This window comes from Camelus dromedarius, chromosome 1, assembly GCF_036321535.1.
Source record: "Camelus dromedarius isolate mCamDro1 chromosome 1, mCamDro1.pat, whole genome shotgun sequence".
Taxonomy (NCBI): Eukaryota; Metazoa; Chordata; class Mammalia; order Artiodactyla; family Camelidae; genus Camelus; species Camelus dromedarius.
Genome location: NC_087436.1, coordinates 24,027,163 through 24,051,762, shown reverse-complemented (window position 1 = coordinate 24,051,762; position 24,600 = coordinate 24,027,163). Strand labels below are relative to the sequence as shown.

The 24,600-nt window shown below is 40.4% G+C and overlaps 1 protein-coding gene across 2 annotated transcripts in view; it reads left to right on the top strand.

The window, feature by feature from the left end:
- Positions 1 to 23,227, top strand: part of MGST2 (microsomal glutathione S-transferase 2) — a 37,740-nt gene extending 14,513 nt beyond the window's left edge. For both annotated transcript variants that reach the window (XM_010977711.3, XM_010977712.3), the window contains exons 4-6: positions 18,490 to 18,560; positions 21,184 to 21,265; positions 21,732 to 23,227. In XM_010977711.3, the coding sequence (XP_010976013.1) occupies positions 18,490 to 18,560; positions 21,184 to 21,265; positions 21,732 to 21,861 (283 nt within the window). In that variant the 3' untranslated portion in view covers positions 21,862 to 23,227. The remainder of the gene's footprint in view (positions 1 to 18,489; positions 18,561 to 21,183; positions 21,266 to 21,731) is intronic.
- Positions 23,228 to 24,600: the final 1,373 nt, after the last annotated feature.

Sequence of the window (24,600 nt, the reverse complement as noted above, 5' to 3'; positions counted from 1 at the left end):
GAAATCTTTAAGGGAGTGGGTGTAGGTAAAGACAAGGAGAGGACCAAGGACTGAACCTGGGGCCCTCTAGCCTTATGAGGCCAAGAAAACAAAGGTCCAGCAAGGAGATCTGAGCAAAAGAGATTCTGGAAGCCTTACTCAAATGTCAGGTCATTCTTGATTGGCTGTCTATGCAATCTAAGAAAGAGACACTAGGTAGTGAACTGGGAGCTCCATGTGGTGGGCAGGGCTTACTGGGTGGGCAGCTTCATAAAAGGGTGATGGATTAGGAGGCAGCTGTCTTCTGGGGGGACCCCAAACGTCAGTATCTGTAGGTCATCTTTCTGGGACCATTTCTCTAGAAAACGCCCTTAACCCTTCTACAAGGGAGGAGAGAGTGAGTGGTGATGGAGAAGGGTAGGTATCATAGGCCTGACTTACAGTAGTCTGACAATGCGGTGGGTGAAGGAAGGAAAATTCTTCCACTGTGCAGTATGTGGATTTGTTCAGTACAGAATTTTACCCCCACCCTCCACTGGTCCTGGAGCTCTCAGAGATTCTCTGGTTCAGTTTCTCCAAACAATAATCCCCCCATTTCCTATGATGGAGGAATAGGGATGGGGCTCAGGGGTGGAGTGGAGCCAAAGCCCTCCTTTGTAAAAAAAAGTAATGTTGTCTTTCAGCAACTCTTCGTATCAGGCATTGGCCTCCAAGGGGCCTGGGCCCCCGCTTCCAAACAATAATCCCCCCATTTCCTATGATGGAGGAATAGGGATGGGGCTCAGGGGTGGAGTGGAGCCAAAGCCCTCCTTTGTAAAAAAAAAAAAGTTGTCTTTCAGCAACTCTTCGTATCAGGCATTGGCCTCCAAGGGGCCTGGGCCCCCGCTTCCTGAGCCTCTTGGGTTCTGGGATAAGTACTGTCTCAGTCTTGGTTTGTTCTTCCTCCTGCGGGCACTTTGGTTTAGTTTTCTGCGCTCTATCAATTCAGCTACTGTTCACCACGTGCTGGCTTTCCTTAAGAACTTTGTTACCATCTCTCTTCCACTGCTGTGTCTGCTCCCATTTCCCTTGTTCTTGAAAACTTTGTATCTATTTTTTATTCCTTTATTGGCATTTTAGTGAAGCTTTGGGAGGGAGAAAAAATAAACATGGATTTATTTTGCTACGTTTAGCTGGAAGTCCTCAATGTATTCTTGACACCTCTTGGACCCCATTTCCCCCACTCAGCAGAGGAAGGATCTCCTGCTCAGAGCCTTCAATCATCATTAACATCTAATGAGAATCTGACAATTTTTGTTTTTATGGAATTTTGGGGGTTTATTTATTTATTTATTGAAGTATAGTCCGTTTACAATGTTGTGTCAACTTCTGGCGTACAGCATAATGCCTCAGTCATACGTGAACATACACATACTCGTTTTCATATTCCTTTTCACTGTAAGTTACTGCAAGATATTGAATATAGTACAGTATGAACTTGTTTATCAATTTTATATATATATATATATGTTAGTATCTGCAAATCTTGAGCTCCCAATTTATCCATTCCCACCCCCTTCCCCGCTGGTAACCGTAAGTTTGTTTTCTGTGTCTGTGAGTCTGTTTCTGTTTTGTAAAAAACTTTATCTTTTTTTTTTTTTTTTTTTAGAGTCCACATGTAAGTAATACGGTATGGTATTTTTCTTTCTCTTTCTGGCTTACTTCACTTAGAATGACAATCTCCAGGTCCATCCATGTTTCTGCAAATGGCATTATTTTATTACTTTTTTTTACAGCTCAGTAGTATTCCATTGTATAAATATACCACAAATCTTTTTTTTAAACATTTTTTATTGAGTTATAGTCATTTTACAATGTTGTGTCAAATTCCAATGTAAAGCACAATTTTTCAGTTATATACGAACATATATATATATTTATTGTCACATTTTTTTTTTGCTGAGAGCTACCACAAAATCTTGTATATATTTCCCTGTGCTATACAGTATAATCTTGTTTATCTGCTCTACATTTTGAAATCCCACTCTGTCCCTTCCCACCCCCCGCCCCCTTGGCAACCACAAGTTTGTATTCTATGTCTATGAGTCTGTTTCTGTTTTGTATTATGTTTTGTTTTGTTTTTGGATTCCACATATGAGTGATCTCATATGGTATTTTTCTTTCTCTTTCTGGCTTACTTCACTTAGAATGACATTCTCCAGGAACATCCATGTTGCTGCAAATGGTGTTATGTTGTCAGCTTTTATGGCTGAGTAGTATTCCATTGTATAAATATACCACTTCTTCTTTATCCAGTCACCTGTTGATGGACATTTAGGCTGTTTCCATGTCTTGGCTATTGTAAATAGTGCTGCTGTGAACATTGGGGTGCAGGTGTCATCCTGAAGTAGGGTTCCTTCTGGATATATGCTCAGGAGTGGGATTCCTGGGTCATATGGTAAGTCTATTCCTAGTCTTTTGAGGAATCTCCATACTGTTTTCCACAGTGGCTGCACCAAACTGCATTCCCACCAGCAGTGTAGGAGGGTTCCCCTTTCTCCACAGCCTCTCCAGCATTTGTCATTTGTGGATTTTTGAATGTTGGCCATTCTGACTGGTGTGAGGTGGTACCTCATTGTAGTTTTGATTTGCATTTCTCTGATAATTAGTGATACTGAGCATTTTTTCATGTGTCTATTGATCATTTGTATGTCTTCCTTGGAGAATTGCTTGTTTAGGTCTTTTGCCCATTTTTGGATTGAGTTTTTTGGTTGCTTCTCATTAAGTCGTAGGAGCTGCTTATATATTCTGGAGATCAAGCCTTTGTCAGTTTCATTTGCAAAAATTTTCTCCCATTCCGTAGGTTGTATTTTTGTTTTACTTATGGTTTCCTTTGCTGTGCAGAAGCTTGTAAGTTTCATTAGGTCCCATTTGTTTATTCTTTTATTTCTATTGCTTGAGTAGACTGTTCTAGGAGAACATTTTTGAGATGTACGTCAGATAATGTTTTGCCTATATTTTCTTCTAGGTTTATTGTGTCTTGTCTTATGTTTAAGTCTTTGATCCATTTTGAGTTTATTTTTGTGTATGGTGTAAGGGAGTGTTCTAGCTTCATTGCTTTACATGCTGCTCTCCAGTTTTCCCAACACCATTTGCTGAAGAGACTGTCTTTATTCCACTGTATATTCTTGCCTCCTTTGTCGAAGATAAGTTGACCAAAAGTTTGTGGGTTCATTTCTGGGCTCTCTATTCTGTTCCATTGGTCTATATGTCTGTTTTTGTACCAATACCATGCTGTCTTGATGACTGTGGCTCTATAGTATTGTCTGAAGTCTGGGAGAGTTAGTCCTCTAGCCTCTTTCTTTCTCTCCAGTAATGCTTTGGCAATTTTTAGGTCTTTTGTGGTTCCATATAAATTTTATTATGATTTGTTCTAGTTCTGTGAAATATGTCCTGGGTAATTTGATAGGGATTGCATTAAATCTGTAGATTTCCTTGGGCAGTGTGACCATTTTAACAATATTGATTCTTCCAATCCAGGAGCATGGGATATCTTTCCGTTTTTTAAAGTCGTCTTTAATTTCCTTCATCAATGGTTTATAGTTTTCTGTGTATAATTCTTTCACCTCCTTGGTTAGAGTTATTCCTAGGTATTTTATTACTTTGGGTGCTATTTTAAAGGGGATTGTTTCTTTATTTTCTTTTTCTGTTGATTCATCGTTAGTGTAAAGAAATGCAACTGATTTTTGAACGTTAATCTTGTAACCTGCTACCTTGCTGAATTCTTCAATCAGCTCTAGTAGTTTTTGTGTGGACCTTTTAGGGTTTTCTATATATAGTAACATGTCATTGGCATATAGTGACACTTTTACCTCTTCTTTCCCATTGAATCCCTTTTATTTCTCTCTCTTGCCTGACTGCTGTGGCTAGGACTTCCAAGACTATGTTGAATAGGTGTGGTGATAGTGGGCAGCCTTGTCTTGTCCCAGATTTTAGTGGGAAGCTTTTGAGTTTTTCACCATTGAGTACTATGCTGGCCGTAGGTTTGTCATATATAGCTTTTATGATGTTGAGATATGTTCCCTCTATACCCACTTTGGTGAAAGTTTTTATCATAAATGGGTGTTCACAACATCTTTATCCAGTCATCTGTTGATGGACATTTAGGTTGTTTCCATGTATTGGCCATTGTAAATGGTGCTGCTATGAACATTGGGGTGTGTGTATCTTTTTGAATTAAGGTTCTCTCTGGATATATACCCAGGAATGGGATTGCTGGATAATATGGTAAGTCTATTTTTGGCTTTTGAGGGGTCTCCACATTGTTTTCCGTAATGACTGCGCCAAACTACATTCCCATCAATAGTGTAGGAGAGTTCCTTTTTCTCCACACCCTCTCCAGCATTTATTGTTTGTAGACTTTTGAATGATGGCCATTCTGACTGGTGTGACGTGATACCTCATTATAATTTTGATTTGTATTTCTCTGATAATTAGCGATATTGAGCCTTTTTTCATGGGCCTGTTGGCCATTTGTATGTCTTTGTTGGAGAATTGCTTGTTTAAGTCTTCTGCCCATTTTTGGATTGGGTTGTTTGGGATTTTTTGTTGTTGTTGTTGTTAGTAGGTTGTATGAGTTGTTTGTATATTCTGGAAATTAAGCCCTTGTCAGTCTCATCTTTTGCAACTATTTTCTCCCATTCTGTAGGTTGTCTTTTTGTTTTGCTTATGGTTTCCTTTACTATGCAAAAGCTTATAAGTTTAATTAGATCCCATTTGTTAATTTTTGCTTTTATTTCTGTTGCCTGGGTAGACTGCCATAGGAGAACATTGCTAAGATTTATGTCAGAGAATGTTTTGCCTTTGTTTTCTTCTAAGATTTATAGTGTCTTGTCTTATGTTTAAATCTTTAAGCTAATTTAAATTTATTTTTGTGTATGGTGTGAGGGACTGTTCTAACTTCATTGATTAATGTACAGCTGTCCAGTTATCCCATCACCGCTTGCTGTCTTTACTTCCTTGCATGTTCTTGCCTCCTTTGTCAAAGATTAATTGGCCAAAAGTTTATGGGTTTATTTCTGGGCTGTTTATTCTGTTCCATTGATCCATTATATCTGTTTTTGTGCCAATACCATGCTGTTTTGATTACTGTAGCTCTGTAGTATTGTCTGAAGTCTGGGAGGGTTATTCCTCTAGCTTTGTTCTTTTTCTTCAATATTGCTTTGGCAATTCTGGGTCTTTCATAATTCCATATAAATTTTAGGATTATTTGTTCTAGTTCTGTGAATAATGTCCTAGGTAATTTGATAGGGATTGTGTTAAATCTGTAGACTGCTTTGGGAAGTATGGCCATTTTAACAATATTAATTCTTCCAATCCAAGAGCAGGTGATATCTTTTAATTTCTCTAAGTCATCTTTAATTTCCTTAGTCAGTGTTTTGTAGTTCTCCACATATATGTCTTGCACTTCTTTGGTCAGATTTATTCCTAAGTATTGTATTGTTTTGGATGCAATTTTAAAAGGGATTGTTTCTTTACTTTCCTTTTCGGATACTTCGTTGTTAGTATAAAGAAATCCAACTGATTTCTGTATGTTAATCTTGTATCATGCTACCTTACCAAATTCTTTTATCACCTCTCTTAATCTTTGTGTGGAGCCTTTAGGGTTTTCTATATATAGTATCATGTCATCTACATATAATGACAATTTTACCTCTTCTCTTCCAATTTGGATCCCTTTTATCTCTTTTTCTTGCCTGATTGCTGTGGCTAGGCCTTCCAAGACTATGTTGAGTACAAGTGGTAAGAGCAGGTATCCTTGTCTTGTTCCAGATTTTAGTGGGAAGGCTTTCAGCTTTGCCATTTCTGATATTATGCTGCTGTAAGTTTGTCATAAGTAGCTTATATTATGTTGAGATTTGTTTCCTCCATACCCACTTTGGTTAGAGTTTTTATCATAAATGGGTGTGGAATTTTATCAAATGCTTTTTCTGCATCTATTGAGATGATCATGTGATTTTTGTCTTTTCTCTTGTTGAAGTGGGGTATCACATTGATTAATTTGCATATGTTGAACTATCCTTATGTTCCTGGGATGAACCCAACTTGATCATAATGTATAATCTTTTTTATGTGTTGTTGGATTGTTTGCTAATATTTTGTTGAGGATATTTGCATCTGTCTTCATCCACAATATTGGCCTATGGTTTTCTTTTTTGGTCATGTCTTTGTCTGGGTTTGGTATCAGGGTGATGGTGGCTTCATAGAATAAGTTTGGGAGTATTCCCCCCTCTTAAATCTTTTGGAAGAGTTTGAGAAGAATCGGTTTGAGTTCTTCTTTGTATATTTGATATAATTCCCCAGTGAAGCCATCTGGTCCTGGACTTTTGTTTGCAGGGAGGTTTTTTTTTTTTTTTTATTGCTGCTTCTATTTCACTTCTAGTGATTGGTGTGTTTAAATGATTTATTTCTTCTTGATTCAGTTTTTGTGGACCATATATTTCTAGAAACTTGTCCATTTCTTCTAGGTTGTTCAATTTATTGCCACATAGTTGTTCACAGTATTCTCTTATTTTTTGTATTTTTGTGGAGTTGGTTGTAATTTCTCCAGTTTCATTTCTTATTTTATTTGTGTCCTCTCTTTTTTCTTCTTTGTGAACCTGGCCATAGGTTTGTCAATTTTGGTTATTCTTTCAAAAAACCAGCTCTTGGTTTGATTGATTTTTTCCCCCTATTTTTAAATCTCTATACCCTCCTGATCCTTCTGCTGACTTTCGGTTTTGCTTGCCCTTCTTTTTGTAATTCTTTTAGGTGGTAGGTTAGGTTGTTTATTTGAGATTGTTCTTGTTTTTTAAGGAAGGCCTTATCACTGTGAACTTCCCTCTTAGGACTGCTTTTGATGCATCCCATAGATTTTGTGTGGTTGTGTTTTCATTGTTGTGTGTCTCAAGGTATTTTTTAATTTCTTCTTTGATTTCATCATTGACCCATCGGTTTTTTAGTTGCATGTTTTTTAGTTTCCATGCTGTCATTTTTTTCTCACTTGCTTTTCTATGATTGATTTCTAGTTTCATGCCATTGTGGTCAGAGAAGATGCTTGAAATAATTTCTATCCTCTTAAATTGGTTGAGGTTTCTTTTGTGCCCTTCATGGAATTTTTATGCTTATCTTTTATTTGGAAAGTGGCACTCTTACATCACTACCACAAGTGGGAACAATTACACTTGTCCTCATTTATTTGAGTAAAAAGTTGTTGATTTATAGAAAAATAGTAAGAGGTAGATGCAGAGGCTAAAATTTTGACAGTAATATAATAATGTTTGAAGTTTGGGAGATACCATACTATTTATAAAATTATAGGAGGAGATTCTGCATCTTCCTACTTTGTCGTTCATGAGCTGAGAACTTCGTGCTGGGGAGCTTTGGACTTGCAGCAGGTTACATTCTTGGGCCATTGCTGGTTCTTGTTACTTCACGTAGTTTTCACAAATTTGATTTTCTTTCAAGTTACTGCTGTCTCCTGGCTTTTCTGTATCTGGACTCCTCTTGTCCTAGGAATAAAATTGACACCATTTCCAAATATTTCACTTAAGTTGTTTATAAGTATACAAAGCCAGTTTCCTTGTTATAAGTGTCTTGTTTATTTTGTTTGATTAGTCATGGCAGAACAGAAAGGGGTTAAAGAATAATAGCCAATAATTGGGGTGGGGTTGGGGGATTTGGAGCCATAAAATACCTTTAAGGGCACAGTATGGGTATTCTGGATTCTCTCTCAGAGGTGAATGGAAATGGTCCTTACTCCCTTCCCTGAATTTCTTCTTGGATATTCCATAGCACTAGCCTAGTTTTTGCCTTAAGTTCTAAGGTTTAGGATAAACTTGACCAGAGCAGAGTAGATTCATTGCTAATAAAGCCATTTCAACTTTATCTAAGGTGGTTAGGGCAGGAACCCCTGGGATAACCAGTTCATTCCAAGCCTGCTTGGCTACCTACCCTCTTTTTCAGGGTAGGCTCCCCTGAGCTCTGCAGATCCCCAAGAGGGAATGCACTTTCTTTTTTGGCTCTCCGGAACCAAAACATTGAGTCCCTTCAGCTTCCCTTGATGGTCTCATGGTCTTGTCAGCAGCAGAAACGCTGCCTTTTCCCCTACTCTTTTCTCCTGCTGCTATGCCCTAAGCCGAGCCCTATGCCCTATGCTAAGTATAGCCGAGAAGTGCAGTGTTATGACTGATTCTTTCTTTGAGTGGAACTTGACATCTCATAGCAATCACTTCAAGGTCCCTCTGACCACTACTGAACTCCCTATTTTCCTGTCTGTGGGTTGCCTCAGGTTGGATATTTATTTGTCAAGCAGAGATGATGATTATAGAGTCTAACTTATCCTAGTTACTAGCCTAGGGTCCCTTCTCTAGAGCCCCCATTCAATTCCTCTTCCCTTCCTCCAGGGAGAGCATTGGAGTAACTTTCTAGAGTTTTGTAGTCTTTTGCCAGAATACATTTTTTGAAATTATGAAAATAGCAACTATAGTTTCACCAAGGGCCATTTCTTCTTGTTATTACTAAGCTTAGAAAATCCTAGCTAGTCATTTTGAGCACCTTGATCCCTTTAAAGGCTCTTATAAATCTAAAAAGTAGAACCAAGTAATAAGTTGATCTTGTAATTTAAATATATTCTCTCTGATTCTATCCTACGGGAAGAAGTAGCTGCTGATGACCTCACTCTTTTTCATACACTTGAGGACCATCATTAAATGTCTTTCATCTTCAATTTTTTGAGGTTAGGTAGCACCAATTCAGCTTTTTCCCCCCAATCATTAGAAAAATTTGGTTGTTCTCTTTAGACTAAAATTTTTCATATTATTTCTAAACCTGGCACCTGGAAGTATATATAGTATCCTAACAGTGGTTCCATCAGTTCTGGGTAAGGTAGAAGAATTTCTTACTTCCTTCTTGTTAATGCACCACTGTTTTCTTAATGCTGAATTATTCAGTTTCTGTTCCAGACTTAACCTGCCACAGGGCACAAGTAAACTCAATCATCATGAATCTGAGTACTCTTTAGAAATATTAGCCTTTTCTTACTCTACTATAGTTCTGGGGGAGGGGTATTTTTTTTTTTGTTTGCCATTTTACTAACTTCTTATAGTCGCTTTGAATTCTAAACCTGAAATTTAGAAATTAAAGCTATTGACCATAAAGCATGTCTAAAAACTATGAAGAAAAGGAAAATTCAAAAGGACAGTAATTTTTCAAATATTCTGCAATACTAAAATTATAGTAATTTGAGTCACTTACCTCTGTATTAAGTACAAAAAATAAACAATAGAGAGACAATAAACACATCTGCATTCTTCTTGCAAGTGTACATCAGCTGAAAGCACAAGGTGTACTTATCCACTGGGTTATAAAGGGCCAGCAAGGGGTCTCCAAGATAAGAGAATGACTGATGAGTTCTTCAAACTCCACCCTCCTCTAAAACCCACCTTATTACTCAGCTGGGGCTACTGTAACAAAATGCCATAGACTGGGTGGCTTCAATGACAGGTATTTATTTTTCAGTTTTAGAGGCTACAAGTCTAAAATCAAGGTTCTGGCCAATTCTATTTCCAGTGAGAGCTCTCTTCTCTTGGCTTCATGTGTCCTCACATGGCCTTTTCTCTGTAGGGGTGGGGAGGGAGAGAGGGTCAGTCTGGCAGGTGTCAGAGCTCTCTGGTGTTTCTTCTTACAAGGACACCAGTCCTAGTGATTCAGGACCCCACCCTTCTGACCTCATTTAACCCTAATTCCTTACTCCAAATACAGCCTCACTGAGGGGGTTAGGGCTTCAGCATTTAAATTTTGGAGAGACACAAACATTTAGTCCATACCACTACCAGACAGCTTCTGTCACACAAGCTAGATGATTCTCAGATAGTCAGGGGACAAGTGGCAGCTAGAATTTGGATGAAATGCAAGCCTCACTCCCTCAGCTGCCCATCCTGTTCCTTAGCAAACGCGTCACTAAAATGCTGGTTAGATTCATGCCCTCCACCATTAGTAGCAACCTCCCTCTCGTGTTCCCACAATAAGGGTTACTTGACAAGGAGCAATTTAGATAGTTACAGATCTATACAAAAAGACTGGCTCCAGCAACCTCTCATCCCCAAGCCTTTTCTGAGCATATTAACCTGTTGCTCTGACCCCTCCACCAGTGTAATAAACCAGACACTTCCCAGGGTCTAAAGCCAGCAGACCGAGGCTGGGTCATCTGGGTTAATAGTACAAGTTGCTCATGGCGGTGTGCAGCCTAGTGTTTTGGAACAAGTCACCAAAACAAAAGACATAAGAAAAAGGAGCAACAAAAATCTCAAAGGGGAGAAACCTCCTTTTAGTTGCTTTGATGCTTTTTATTTTTTAAAAGATATCATACAGTGAGCGTGGCATTAGGGAGCGTTCTCTGGCTGATCAGGTTTTCCCCTTTGGCAGATGGTTCAGATTTTCTACAAACGAGATTGTTACAAGCAAGTGTTTTGTGTTGAGTGTTCATGGGAAACTTATCAAAAAGCAGAAATATTCAAGTGCTTTAGGCCAAGGATCTCCCAAGTGATGTGCACACACAGAGGGTGTGTGCTAAGGAATCTACTGTGTGGGTGAGGAAAATATTGGAGTTTTTTATATTTACCCCTAAAATATCTTTAAATTTCTATTTTGTATTTGTTTTGTAATGTATATTATAAACTCTTCTAGTCAAATGCATTAGCTGTGCTAGTGGACCAACCCCATATTCCCAGTGACTTAACATAACGGGAGTTACGTCCTGCTCACGTCAAGGTCTTCCTGGTTGGGTGGCCTTCCACTTGGGCTTTTGTGGCATAGGCTCCTTCCATCTAAGGGTTCTGTCCCCAGCCAGGTCCTCAGAGTTCTCTCCATTCAACTAGTGTGTGGGGGAAAGGAGAGCTTGGCACACTGTCTACTCAGCTTTTTGGCTCAGAAGTGACACATTTCATTTTACTTACATTCCATTGGCAAGAAGTAGCCCCACCCAAATCCCAGGAGACTGGGAAGTGTAGTCCCTGACTTGGCAGCTACTGCTCAGAGCCAAGTTCACGCCATCCTTGTTAGCCGGCCACCTCTGCTACAGTGGGATGTGTACATATTTTTATGGCAGTTATGCAATTTTAGTCAGAGACTAGGGTTTTAGGAACTGTCAGACCCCAGTGTGATTCTTTTCCAATATGAAGTGAGCTTTCTAGTCCATACATCTAATTGCTGAGACAGGGGCCAAGCAGAAACTAGCTTGGGTCTGCCCTCACTGCTCCCAGCCCTCAGGTCCAGGTGGGAATCTGCAATGGTCACATGTCCTGAGCCTCCAGGCCTCCTTGGAGTTGGGGGTGGACCATGGGGGCTTTCAGTGACTTTAACCTTCAGTCTCCACAGGCTCCACCAGCCCATCCTCTAGGGTGGCCGACTCTTTCCAGTTTGGGACTTTTCCAGTTTTAGCCCTCAGATTCCTGTGTCCCAGGACATCTCCCAGTTCCAGGCAAACCAAGCCAATTTACCAGGGATTGTGCTGATTTTAAAAATCAAAGTCTCACATTCTGAAAACCTTTTCAGGCCGGGGAAAACCAGGATGGTTGGTCACCCCACTGTCCTTCCAGCAAAGACTTTTTCTGTTATCCCTGGGTGGAATTTGAGCCCCGGGTGACACCTGCCTGTAACAGAAAATAAGCTGCTCTCTAATCTTCTGGGAAGCTTAACTATCAAAGAGCACAGGATTATAGTGCAAAGAGGGTCTCACCAGGGAAGAGTAGACAGACTAGTTCTCCCTCAGTGTGGACATGCAGGAAAGGGGGCATCCGTCAGTGGTCAGTGTTTTGAGCATAACATGGCGGCCCAAACAAGGACGTGGTGACATGCACAGGTTTGGTAAAAGAATTTACCAGAAGTTAAGCATAAGAATAGAAAGGAGTTTACTAGAGTACATTGTCATAGGCAAGAGTGGGCCACACAGAGGTGCCTGTGTGAGCGCCAAGGGCTGGTTGTTGGGGTCTTTTTTAAGGTTGGGTCACAAGGTGCCTGACTGGCTTGTGCACAAGTCTGTGGTTGGTTTTAGGTGAGGTAAGAGGTTTAGGGTCCATGAAGGGCGGTGGGGGCCTGATAAGGTGGGCATTACCTGGGGCTGTTAGTTTTTAAGGGGAATCATGCCCAGTAAAGAATGTACTTTATCTGGGAGCCCAGAAATGGGGGTCATTGGACTTTGAAGGGACATCACTTGGCCCAACAGTCAGAACCAATGTTACCCCTCTGTTCCTGCAAGGGGTCATTGACACAGTGGCTGCCAGCTGATTTCTGTCCCTTAGATTTTTCCTGAGGCTCTTCTGTAATATGTCTGTCTTCATGTCCAAAAAGAGACTGTCAATTATTTTCATGTCAATGTAACTGTAATTCGTCACTGATAGGGTTGTGAAGAACAGATTTTCAGAGTTTGATCCCCTTGAGTTAAAGTGTCTGCTGACGGTTACTGTGAATGAGCTGACCTGGGACACATCTGGGCATGGACGGCTGAACGGTGGTGTGGGGGTTCTGCAGGGGCAGCAGAAGGACATGGTCACGTGGCGAAGGGGGTCATTATTGCGTGTTGGAATGAGATTCCACTTATTCTGAGGCCAAGGAATACCTGGTGTCTTCAGCAAGCAGCAGCAGGGAAGACCATTAGCGATAGCAGGGCCCCAGTCCTGGCTGTCAGAGAATTATTTTCAGTCTCTGAAAGATGAAAGCAAGAAATGGACACAGCCCTAGGGCTTAAAGGCAAGTCAGTAAATGAGGAACCGGGAGAAAAGTTACAATGCGTGCAGCTGGGACATGAGGTTGGGTGAGACCAAGAGTGACTAACCGCTCTTGGGAGAGGAGCGTGAGAGATACACTAAACTGCCGAAGTACCCCACGCTGTGCCCTCTGGGAGCACAAATGCAGTTAAACTCACTTCCGTGCCTGTGTCTCAAGTGATTTCTTTAACTTTTTTTTAATTGAGTTATAGTCAGTTTACAATGTTGTGTCAAATTCCAGTGTAGAGCACAGTTTTTCAGTTATACATGAACGTACATATATTCATTGTCACATTCTTCTTTGCTGTGAGCTGCCACAAGGTCTTGTATATGTTTCCCTGTGCTATACAGTATGATCTTGTTTATCTATTCTACATATGCCTGTCAGTATCTACAAATTTTGAACTCCCAGTCTGGGAGTCAGTGATTTCTTACCACCCACTTCCCCTGCCTTCCCAGTTGCTTCCTTGAGCCCCAGGGGATGTGGGCAGGGACACAGCTCTGCTGGCTAGCGATTGACGGGAGGGGCTGTGCCCCAGTCCTGGGAGTGCGGTACTCCTCTCCAGATTCTAGAGTCTTCTGTGACCGCATGGGGGCTGCTCAGTGGTCTGTGGCAGAGGGAGGTGAGGGCCGTGGCTCTCCCCAAGTCTCTGTCACTTTGTCATTTGAGGCATGGCACTGCAGGCGTCTGGAGTCTCACCAAGCCTTTCATAAAGGCCATCCTGCAACTTTCAGCCTGGTCTCCACTGGGGTGTGAAACTGGTTCCCTGGCTCGGGCAAGGAGAAAGACCCCGGAACATCCCTCTTTCTGATTGCCTCATTCTTTCTTGCCCCGGAGGCCTCCTTCCGCTTGCAGATGAGACACACAAAAGTGCACGTGCATCTCACCGTGTGGGGCAGACACACACAGGGGCCGCAGATCCCAGCCCCTGTTGGGCTTGGCTGGGATGCTTTTATATAATATCTCTCTGTCCCACACACCTACTCAAGGCCACTAGAACTGCAGTGGGGAATAAAACCTTCTAAATAGTTAGACTTTTATGAAAAATAAAATGGACTGGTTTTGAAGGTGACTTTTTAGAATCTCATCATGGCTAATTTTGAGTCCTGTTGTGGAAAAACTTAACCCTTAAATTTTGAATAATTTAAGGTGTTTTACAATAGTAGATACAAGATGGGACAACTGTGTTTTGTTTTCAAAAAGGATCATATAAAACTCCAATGAGTGTGAAAAATAGAGCATTCTTCTGCTCGTAATCTCTTTTACTTCATGGAAAGTGGGTCTATGGATTTAGCTGAGGAAAAGGAAATGTTTTTAACATAGCTGTAATTATTCTGACCATTCACATTTATAAAGTGTCTTTTCACTTAACCTGCCATAGCAACTTACAAACTTTAAAAGATATTAGTAAAAAGGCAATCATCAGAAGCAAAATGATGCCAATGACAGAAAACAGCAGAAAGATGAATCTTGGTTACTTCCCTGAGTACAAGAAATTTGTGGCTATGGTTTGTGAGGATATCAATGTCATGACCTTCCTTGGGACATTATGGCCTTTCAGGCCTTAAAGACAAACAGTTAAAAAAAAAAAAAAAAAAAAAGAAAAGAAAAAGCACTTGGCATTCATATTCTGCATTTCTGATTTTCCAAGGGTCTGATGATCGCTCTCCTGGCTCTCCTTGGAGAGTGGCGTAAGTTTATGGTCGTCATTGCTGGCACAGGGTTAGAAATGTCCACTTGTTTCTGACTCTGCACAGCCATAGTCTTTTATGCACATTGAGTGAGTTATGCAGTTAACTATGCAGTTTTCTTACCCAGTTTTAAGACATGGTTAAATTACTATCAGGGAGGTTTTTTTCTCATGTAGTTGTGTCATAAACTAATAAGGTTGAACTGATCATCCATAATTTCCTGTAGATTTATGGAGAATGAGGAAAGAACTACAGTCTGTAATGATGCTTTCTTTTTTTTAAGTTAGAGATTTTTTTCAGATTGACGTATAATTGAAAAATTGTCATATATATAAAGTGTACAACATGTTTTGATATACATGTAATTTGTGAATGGATTTCCCCCACTGAGGTAATTAACACATCCATTACATCCTTACATATTTAACCCTTCTCATGTTTACTTTTTTTTGTGTGAGAATACTTAAGTTCTACTCTTAGCAGATTTCAATTATACAATAAAATCTATAGTCATCATGTTATATATTAGATCCTCAGACCTTACTCATCTAATAACTGAAAGTTTATACCCTTTTACTAGCCTGTTTTGATTTTGCTCACCCCCTGCCCCTGACAACCACCAATCTACTCTATTTCTGTGAGTTTGCATTTTTTTTTTTTTTTAAAGATTCCCCATATAGGTGATACCATGCAGTATTTGTTTTTCTCTGCCTGGCTTATTTCACTTAGCATAATGCCCTCCTGGTTCATCCATGTTGTCACAAATGGCAAGATTTCCTTCCTTTTAAAGGCTAAATAATATTCCATTGTATGTGTATGTGTATGATGTTTTCTTTATCCATTCAACCACTTTCAAACACTTAGCTTGTTTCCATATCTTGACTACTGTGAATAACACTATAGTCAAGATGAGAGTATAGGTGTCTCTTAAAGATAGTGATTTTGTTTCCTTTGGATATATACCCAGGAGTGCACTTGCTTGCCAGTTGCTTTTTCTTGTCTTTTTGATAATAGTCATTCTCATAGGTGTGAGATGATACCTCTGTGGTTTCGATTTGCATTTCCCTGGTGATTAGTGATGTTGAGCACTTTTTCATGTACCTGTTGATCATTTATGTCTTTGGAAAAATGTCTATTCAAGTTCTTTGCTCATTTTTAAATTGGATTATTTGGTTTTTCTGTTGCGTTATGTGTTCTTTGTATATTTTGGATATTAACCCCTTATTGAATGTGTAGTTTGCAAAAATTTTTTTTCCATCCCATAGGTTGCCTTTTTATTTTGTTAGTGGTTTCCTTTGTTGTGCAAAAGCTTTTTCATTTGATGTGATCTTACTTATTTTTGGTTTTGTTGCCTCTGCTTTTAGTGTCAAATTAAAAAAATCATTGCCAAGACCAATGTCAAGGATCTTTTCCCCTATGTCTTCTTCTAAGAGTTTTATGGGTTCTGGTCTTTAGGTTCAAATCTTTAATCTATTTTGAGTTGATTTTTGTGTATGATATAAGACAGGGGTACAGTTTCATTCTTTTGCATGTGGCTGGCCAGTGTTCCCAGCATCATTTACTGAAGAGACTCTGCTTTCCCCATTCTATGTCCTTGGCTCTTTTGTTAAAATGAATTGACCATATATGTGTTTGTTTCTGACTGTATTTGTGGTTACCATGAAGCTTACATAAAACATCCTATATTTTTAACAGTTTATCTTGAGCAGATAGCAATCTAGCAATCTAACTTGGAAGTATTCAAAAGCTCTACATTTTTATACTCCTTCCTAATTTTATGTTTTTGATGTCACAAATTTATATTTTTAATATTGTATATCCATTAACAAATTATTGTAGTTTTAATACTCTTGTCTTTTAACCTTTAGAGTATATAAGTGTTTTGCCCATCATCACTGCAATATTAGAGTATTCTGAATTTAATTATATATTTACCTTTACCAGTGAGTTGTATACGTTCATATAGTTTCATGTCAGTAATTAGCATCCTTCCATTTCAACTTGAAGATCTCCCTTTAACATTTCTTAGAAGGCAGGTCTAGTGGTGATGAACTTCTTCAGCTTTTGTTTGTAAAATTCCTTCTCGTCCCTTCAGTTTTGAAGGACAGCTTTGCAGGGTAGAGTATTCTTAGTTGGCTGTTTTTTTCTTTCAGCACTTTGAATATATCTTCCCACTCCCTTCTGGCTTGCAAGGTCAGAAGGTCACTGCTTTTTTGTTTACTATGGTTCTATGGGACTTGTGCAAGCCTCATTGGCTATCAGAGCTAGGTGATTTGGACACCTGTCCCTTGGAGAGCAGCTGCAAAAGCTGGGTGCCAGATGTGTGTATAAACTCCTTTCAGAGATGCTGGCAATCTGGTTTTATTGTTGGAGCAAACTAAAGGGAGTAGGCAAGAGAAGTGCCCCCATCAGCTCCCCTGGATCCAGAGAGAATGTCAGCCAGCCCCTAGATACATGCTAAACTAGAAGCTGGGCCCTCAGGCATCAGCTTGTAAAGTATGGAGTCAGACCCGTTATAAAGACTGGAGACAGGTGGTTTTGCCTGCTCCCTCGGCACTAAGCTCCAGAGGGATAGCTGTAGTCAGTGCTCACCTGCTCTGTTAGGAACTGCTGCTTTGTTTGCTGAGGTCCTATGGGTCTCAGGGATACAGGCCCTCCTGGCTTGCAGAACTAGGTGTTTGGGGGACCCAGCCCTCAGATGGGAGTCTTAAAAGTCGAGGTGTTAGACATGTAGTCCAAACCCTTTGCTCCTCAGGGAGAAGCTGGGGGTTGAGGGTTTCCCCCTGAATGTAGGGTGCTGTGCTGGGCGTGCTGTTTATGGGAAGGTGGGGCTCAGCCTTTCCTACTTGTTCCAGTGTGGCTGTTTTCTCATTTGCCTGGTGTGTGGGAATCATTCAGCTGGTTTCTGGGTATCTTTCAGAGGGAACTACTCTGTGTGTATCTGTACTTCCAGTGCATCTGTGAGAGGAGGGAAGTTCAGAAGCCTCCCATGTTACCATCTTGGTCACAAAAACAAAACCAAACAACTGAAACAAAACACTTTTCCATTATGAAAAGAAGAATCACTCATGGTGACCTGGGTTAGAAGACTCAGTCTTCAAGAACCAGAATCAACTATTTCTGGGTCAATTGCCTCATAACCTTAAGTAATCAAGCTTTAAGGCTTCAGGAAGGAGGTAGGATCATTTCTAATCCTATGACCAGTCAGCAGGATCAGCTCAGGACCTCATTAAAGTTTTTTTCTGGTTGTGATATTGTTAGCAAAGGGCTCAGCCAACCTAACCAAGATCACTTAGGGGCATAGCACAGGAAGGAAGATGAATAGAATTCATCTTTTTTCCCTTTGCTAGGTGCAGATAAATTAATTATAGTTCCCAGAGAACTATTCCCTTCTGCTTAAAATAGTATCAAATTTTCCATTCAAGTCTTCTATGAATAGAAGCAATTTGATTTGACATTAGGACAGAGCTTTGTAATCTGGAGATGACACAGTCTACTTATGATTCTCCGTGAGGCATCAGTCAGTTTGGGTTCTCAGTCTTTAGTTTTTTTTCTTCTGTAAAATGGGAATGAAATATGCTCATTAATTTATTTCAGGAGGTTTTAAAGAAATTATTTAAAAACCATTTTTAATGTGCTGAGTAACACAAATGGAAGGCAATAGAAGTGAGGGAATTCTGGGGAAGAAATTCATTTAATGTGAATTGACTTATTTTCTGGGTTATTTAGGTAAGATACAAATGATCTCTAGGCTCAGGATCAGGATCATCTCGAGGCCTGTCTTTTGGAAAATAGCTACGATTCATTCTACTGGCAACTTATATGTAGGAGAGTGATTCTTGGCCCTTCTCTGAAGTTTAAACAGTGGTGGAGTCCCACCTTGAAAGACTCATTTTTACCTGTAAGGACATTTAAGCTCTTTAAGTTAATTCTTATATTTTTGTAAGAAGAGACTGGGCATTTACCTCTAGATGAAATCTCACTGCTTTGGTGTATAGTTTTCTCATAAAATAACCCACATCTCTTTTTTCTGTAGACAAAACTGTGTGGAGTTTTACCCAGTATTCATGATTACATTGTGGATGGCTGGGTTGTATTTCAACCAAGGTAAGTTTAAAATACAGTCAACTCTGTTGTAATGACGACTACAGTTCTTACCGTATTAAGCAGCAGGTATGCAGCTACACATCTACCGATCCTGGAAATTGCTTTAAACAACATAAGCACAAAGAGCAGTGAGCTGCACATGACCTAACTCAGGCTTCATTCCAGTTTATTTCAGTGATTAGATTAAAAAAATTGGAACAAACTGTATGTTGGGGACTCCAGAATGAAAATGACATGTGCTTGTCTTCAGTCTAATACTCTAAATTCCAGTTTATCTATAAGAACAGAATTAACAATTCACCCTAATTATTTTACCTAATATTTATTGAGTATTATGTTGTAGGTACTATTTAAGTGTCATACATATATTATCTCATGTTTGGATTTATAGGATTAAAAACCTTCCTATGAGGTAGGTTCTATAATTAATTCCTATTTTACAGGTGAGGAAACTGAAGTACAGAGAGATTAAGTAATTTGTACAACTTTACCAGTGTAGGAGAAAATTAGCTTTCAAGTACAGAGTAGGGTTTATAGGTATTTGACCCCTAAAACCCAAAGAATATAGTGTGACTGATGGATGTAGCAACTCTGTGAACACCCACTTTATTTGAACGGGGTATCCTTGGGGGCTGAGGGCTTCACCCAGACTCTACTCGTCCCTTTCACAGGAGGTCAGACTAGCACCAGCTGCCTTATTTGGAGAAATTTAATCCTTTACTTTGATAACTCTCATGGCCTCATTTGGGTTTGACACTTGATTGTTAAGATTTGAATCAACCAAAATCCAGCTGCTTTCAAAGGCAACCCTATCACTTCCTTCTTGTAATTTTTACTTTTGACTGAGGAATTTCAGATACAATGTCTTTCCAAGAATGACTTAACTTTATTCCAGCTCACATTTTTATCCATTAAGGGCAAAAATGAAGGCAGTAGTTCCTTGTCAGGTAAGACCACGTTCACAACTAATCAGAAAAGTGCCCTTTGATAATGGGACTCAGCCTCTGCCATCTGACCTGTAATGGGCAGAATGAGACCAGCCACCTGTCAGGAAATCCTGAAATGATTTCTTGGGTATCTTGTCCTAATTTTGATTCTTTCTCATCCAGAGCAGATTGCCCGTTCGGTTCTGCCTTGAACGGTTCTCAGTGGCTTTGTGGGAGTAACTGATCAGACAAAGTTTCAGAACTGCTTCCTCAGGGGCCCTGCCACCCTTCTCCTCCACATCTTTGCTCGGCCCCCTGTTCTCATCCTTTAGGGCCCGGCACAAACGTCATCCCCTGGGAGGGGCCTTCGCTGACCCCTTCCTAAAGGCGGCCTCCTCCAGTTCCCACTGTCCATCCCCATTCATTCCTTTCCCAGCACGTTCAAGTCTGTACTTTTCTTCTCATTTTCCCCTGTCTTTGCTAATAACCCCTTAAGGGCAGGGAGCTTGTATCTTTTCACTGCTAACCCCAATCCTTGGAATATCTGGTATATAGTAGAAACAAAAAAAAAGTTTGACCTAATAAAACAATGAATTTAATTTTATCCAGCATATTGGAATCCCACAGACAGGCTTCAGGTGTTTACAAGATGGCAGTGTGCATCCATGAAGTGCTGAGAAAGAGAAGGGGTCCCTAGCATAGGGAAGATCCTGAGATTTTTCACTGGACAGGGTGGCAGAACATCACACCACATTTTACACTTCTTTTAGGTAAAATCTGTATCTAGCAAAATGCACAGATCTGAAGTGTACCATCTGAGTTTTGACAACATGTACACCTGTGTCATTCAAATCCCTATCAAGACATGGAACATGACCTCCACTCAAAGTTTCCCTCAGGTCCTTCCCAGCCTCTTTCAGAGGCAAACAGTGCTCTAATTTCTTTTCATCTTAGTTTAGTTTTTGCCCATTCAGCAGGTACCCCTTGTACAGTGCTTCATTCACTCAGCCAGATGTTTTTGAGATTCGTGGTGCTGTCCTCAGTTGTCTCTTTTCATTGCCGGTGGTGTTCCATTGTATGGTGGTCACGGTTGGGCCATTCTCTTGTGGATACATTTCCAGGCTGTTTGCAGTGTTTAGCTATTAGGAATAAAGCTGCAGTGAACATTCTGTGCGAGTTTTTTGGACATGTGCTTTTTTTGTCCTCTTGGGTAAATACTCAAGAATAAATTGCTGGGTCAAAAAGTATGTTTAGTTTTCTAAGAAACTACCAGACCTTTTCCTAAATTGGCTGTGTACCATTTTGCATTCCTACCACCATTAGAGGTTTCCAGTATCACCAACATTTTATGTTGTTAGTCTTTTTTAAAATTTAGCCATTCTGGTGGGTGGGAAGTGGTATCATCTCATCGTTTTAAGTCGCAGTTTGCTGATGTGGGAAGATGTAGAAAGTTTTTCATGTGCTTATTGGTACAGTTGTTTATCTTGCTATGTGAATTTTCTATTCAAAGCTTTGGCCCATTTAATCAAAAAACCAAGTTGTTTTCCTTTCATTATTGACTTGTCAGAGTTCTCTACATATTTTACGTAAAAGTCTTTTGTCAGATACATATTTTGTGAGTATCTTCTCAGTTTTCACACTAGGTTTTGAGAGGCTGCCATAACATTCTGTATCTTCTCTATTTTTTTTTTTCTTAGTTTTTGCGACTTGTTTGGGTCTGGTGTACATATATGCTCGTTACCAGTATTTCTGGGGATATTCAGAAGATGCTAAAAAAAGGTAAGGAGAACCCAAGAATTGGGTGTTTAGGCAAAAACTAGCAGGATGGAGTCAGAATTAGCATCACTGATGGCTGTGATGGCAAAAGTGATCGCTGTTGCCTCAGGCCATGCACAATTAGGTGTGAGATAGGAAATTGCAAGTATGAAATTGTACTGAGTGCACTCTTTGCCCACCACAGTTTAAATTCTTCAAAGATTCTGTATTGTCTCCTGCAAGTACACCAAGGGAAATAATCCCACCTAACCTTGTTAGTCCTTTGTATGTTCAAAGGAGCCACCTGACCTCTGGGGCTAGGCATCCCCTTTAATTTATGTGATGAACCAAATTTTTCAAATGGCAAAAAACATGGAAATTCTGGGCAGTGTCTATAGACACGCGAGGTCTGCACCAGGCTCCCCAGCTATGAATTTAGCCCAGGTTATATTTATCACCCCTCTCTCTCATCTCTTATATCCACCCACAGGATCACTGGTTTCCGGTTGAGTCTGGGGGTTTTGGCCTTGTTGACCATCCTAGGCGCTGTGGGGATTGCCAACAGCTTTCTGGATGAATACCTGGACTTCAACGTTGCCAAGAAACTGAGGCATTTGTAACATTTCCCTCTCCCTTTACTCAAATGCTTGCAGATGTTCCATTCTGAAGGTTAGATGGTGTCACTTGTTCAATGAAAAGGAATAAAAGGCTCCTTTCTGGGTTATTTTTTTGAAATGGCTTTGTACAAGCATACCCTTTAGAGATTACATTTCCTGTTCATTTAAGAACTTAAGTTTGCTCTGAGGGGATGTATCCATATCACCAGCGGAAGTGTGCTGAGCCCTGGTTTTGGAAGTGGATGCTGAAGTCATGACTGCTTACAGGGGAGAAAGCGGCCTGAACTGTCCACGTGCAGGGCTGCCTGTGGATCGCCGCCATCACTTGTTTCCGAGTCTGCTTCTCTCTTGTTCCAGACAGATGCTGATAAGGCAGCTGAATCCACTTTATTGGTTGCAGGAGAACAACAGATGGCTGCCCGTGGGGGAAGTCATGCGGTCACATGGAGTAGCCAGAGAAGGGTCATCAACTAATAGCACAAAAGGAATTTGTGAAAATGCACTTTGTAAAGAAAAGGGGGAAAAGGCGTGTCATTTTCAAGGAACCATCCAGAGAGGAGTGCTCAGGGACTCTGGCCCCTGGGCAGTGGAAGGTGGGTGATGGTCTTAGCCAGAGTGTCTAGGCTGGGTTCCCGTGCCACATGGCACTGGGGGCCTGCAGCTGTTGGACCCTGATGTGCAGTCACTGGTTGGCACAATGCAAATGGCCTTCCTTCACCTGTAAAATGGGAATGAGTGAGTCCACCTCACAGGCTTCAGGGACCTTAGGAAAATGGAATTAATGAGTGTATATAAGGAGTTGTCTGTAATTTTTCTGAAGTTCGACAGACTCTAATCTGGTGTGGGCATCTTCAGGAAGCTTTTTATTGGAACTTCTGTGTGTGTGTGTGTGTGGGTGCAAAGACAGGTTACAGAGGCTATGGATAATAGAAAAGAAAGGCATTAACACACTAGCATTTCCAGAATAGTAAGGGAGCAGACATGACAACCTCTGGCATCCCAAACAACAGTGCTAAATATCCCAGAATACTCTATCTGTATGGGAATGGGGGGATCTGGATACCAGCCCAGTTCCCCAACTTACTAAATAACGCCCTCTGGGTGGTGTACCTTATGCAAAAGAAGTGGAGACTGCAGACCCAGACAGCGCTTGACTGGTCTACCCTTTGCTGGCTGTGCTACCGCAGTGTGGTGTAGCTCTCTGCCTCAGTTTTCTCTCAGCTAAAAAGGGGCTGATATTTTAAAATGCTATGATTCTATGGTCTTTTTACTTTTTGGTATTCTGATCAGTTACGGTGATTCATATTGTAACGTTTTAATTGTCTTATACATTGAAGACAGTATCAATAAAGAGAGAATGCAAATTTCATTCTAAAGCACAATTACTGCAAAGTCATTCTTTGGAAATGGGAAAACCCCCACTATTTTCCAAATATTACACTTGAGGATTTTTAAACAATTTGTTTTGCATTTAAATAGGAATTATTTAAAGCTGTAAACTACAAACACACACACACAGAGTTTGGTTAAACAACATGTGGATAAAGCCCAGAGTCCCATACAGGATTAATCCTAAGAGGAGCACACCTAGACATGTTATAATTAAAATGACAAAAATTAAAGAGAATGTTAGAAGCAATAAGGGAAAAGTAACAACATACAAGGGAACTCCCATAAGACTATTAGCTGATTTTTCAGCAGAAACTCTGCAGGCCAGGAGGAACGGGCATGATATATTTAAAGTGATGACAGTGAAAAACCTATAACCAAGAATACTCCACCGAGCAAGGCGCTCATACAAATTTGATGGAGAAATCAAAAGCTTTACAGACAAGCAGAAGCTCAAAGAATTCAGCACCACTGAACAGGCTTTACAACAAATACTAAAAGAACTTATCTAGGAGGAACAACTTCTGTAGGAGGAAAAGAAAAGGCCACAACTAGAAACAAAATGGAAAATCTCACTGGTAAAGGCAAAACATTCAATAAAGGTAAGAAATCACACAAAACTAGGAGGAAGGTTAAGAGACAAAAGTAGTAAAAATCACCTGTATCCACAATAAGCAGTTAAGGATACACAAAACAATTAAGTGTTAAAATATGGTATCAAAAACAGTCATTGTGAGGGGAGAAGAATACAAATGCAAGGTATTTAAAATGCATTTGAGATTTCCGGTCAAGATGACAAGAGTAGTAGGACCATGAGCTCACATGTCTTCTCGACTACAACAGAACTACAACTGAGTGATAAACAACCATCAAAAAAAAGGAACCTAGCAAAAAAGATCTTCTTCAACTGGCAACATAAAGAGGGAACCACAGCAGGCTGGTAGGAGGGGTGTGCTCATGATATAATCGGGCCCCATACCCCCTGGGTGGGCCACCTAAAAGCTGAAGAATAATTAAGTTGTAGAGGCCCTCCCACAGGAGTGAGTTCTGAGCCCCATGTCAGGCTCCCTAGCCCAGGGTTCTGGCATTGGAAGGAGGAGACCCCAGGACATCTGGTTTTGGAGGCCAGTGGGGCTTAACTCCAGGAGTCCCATGGGACTGGGGAAGAGACTTCATTCTCTTGGGAAGTACACATAGAATCTCTCATGCAAAGGTCCGAAGGCAGAGGCAGTGATTTCATAGGAACCTGGGCCAGACCTGCCTGCTGGCTTTGGACGCTCTCCTGGGGAGGCAGGGGACAGCTGCAGCTCATACAGGGGACATAAAAGCTGGTAGTGCACATTCCAGGAGCAT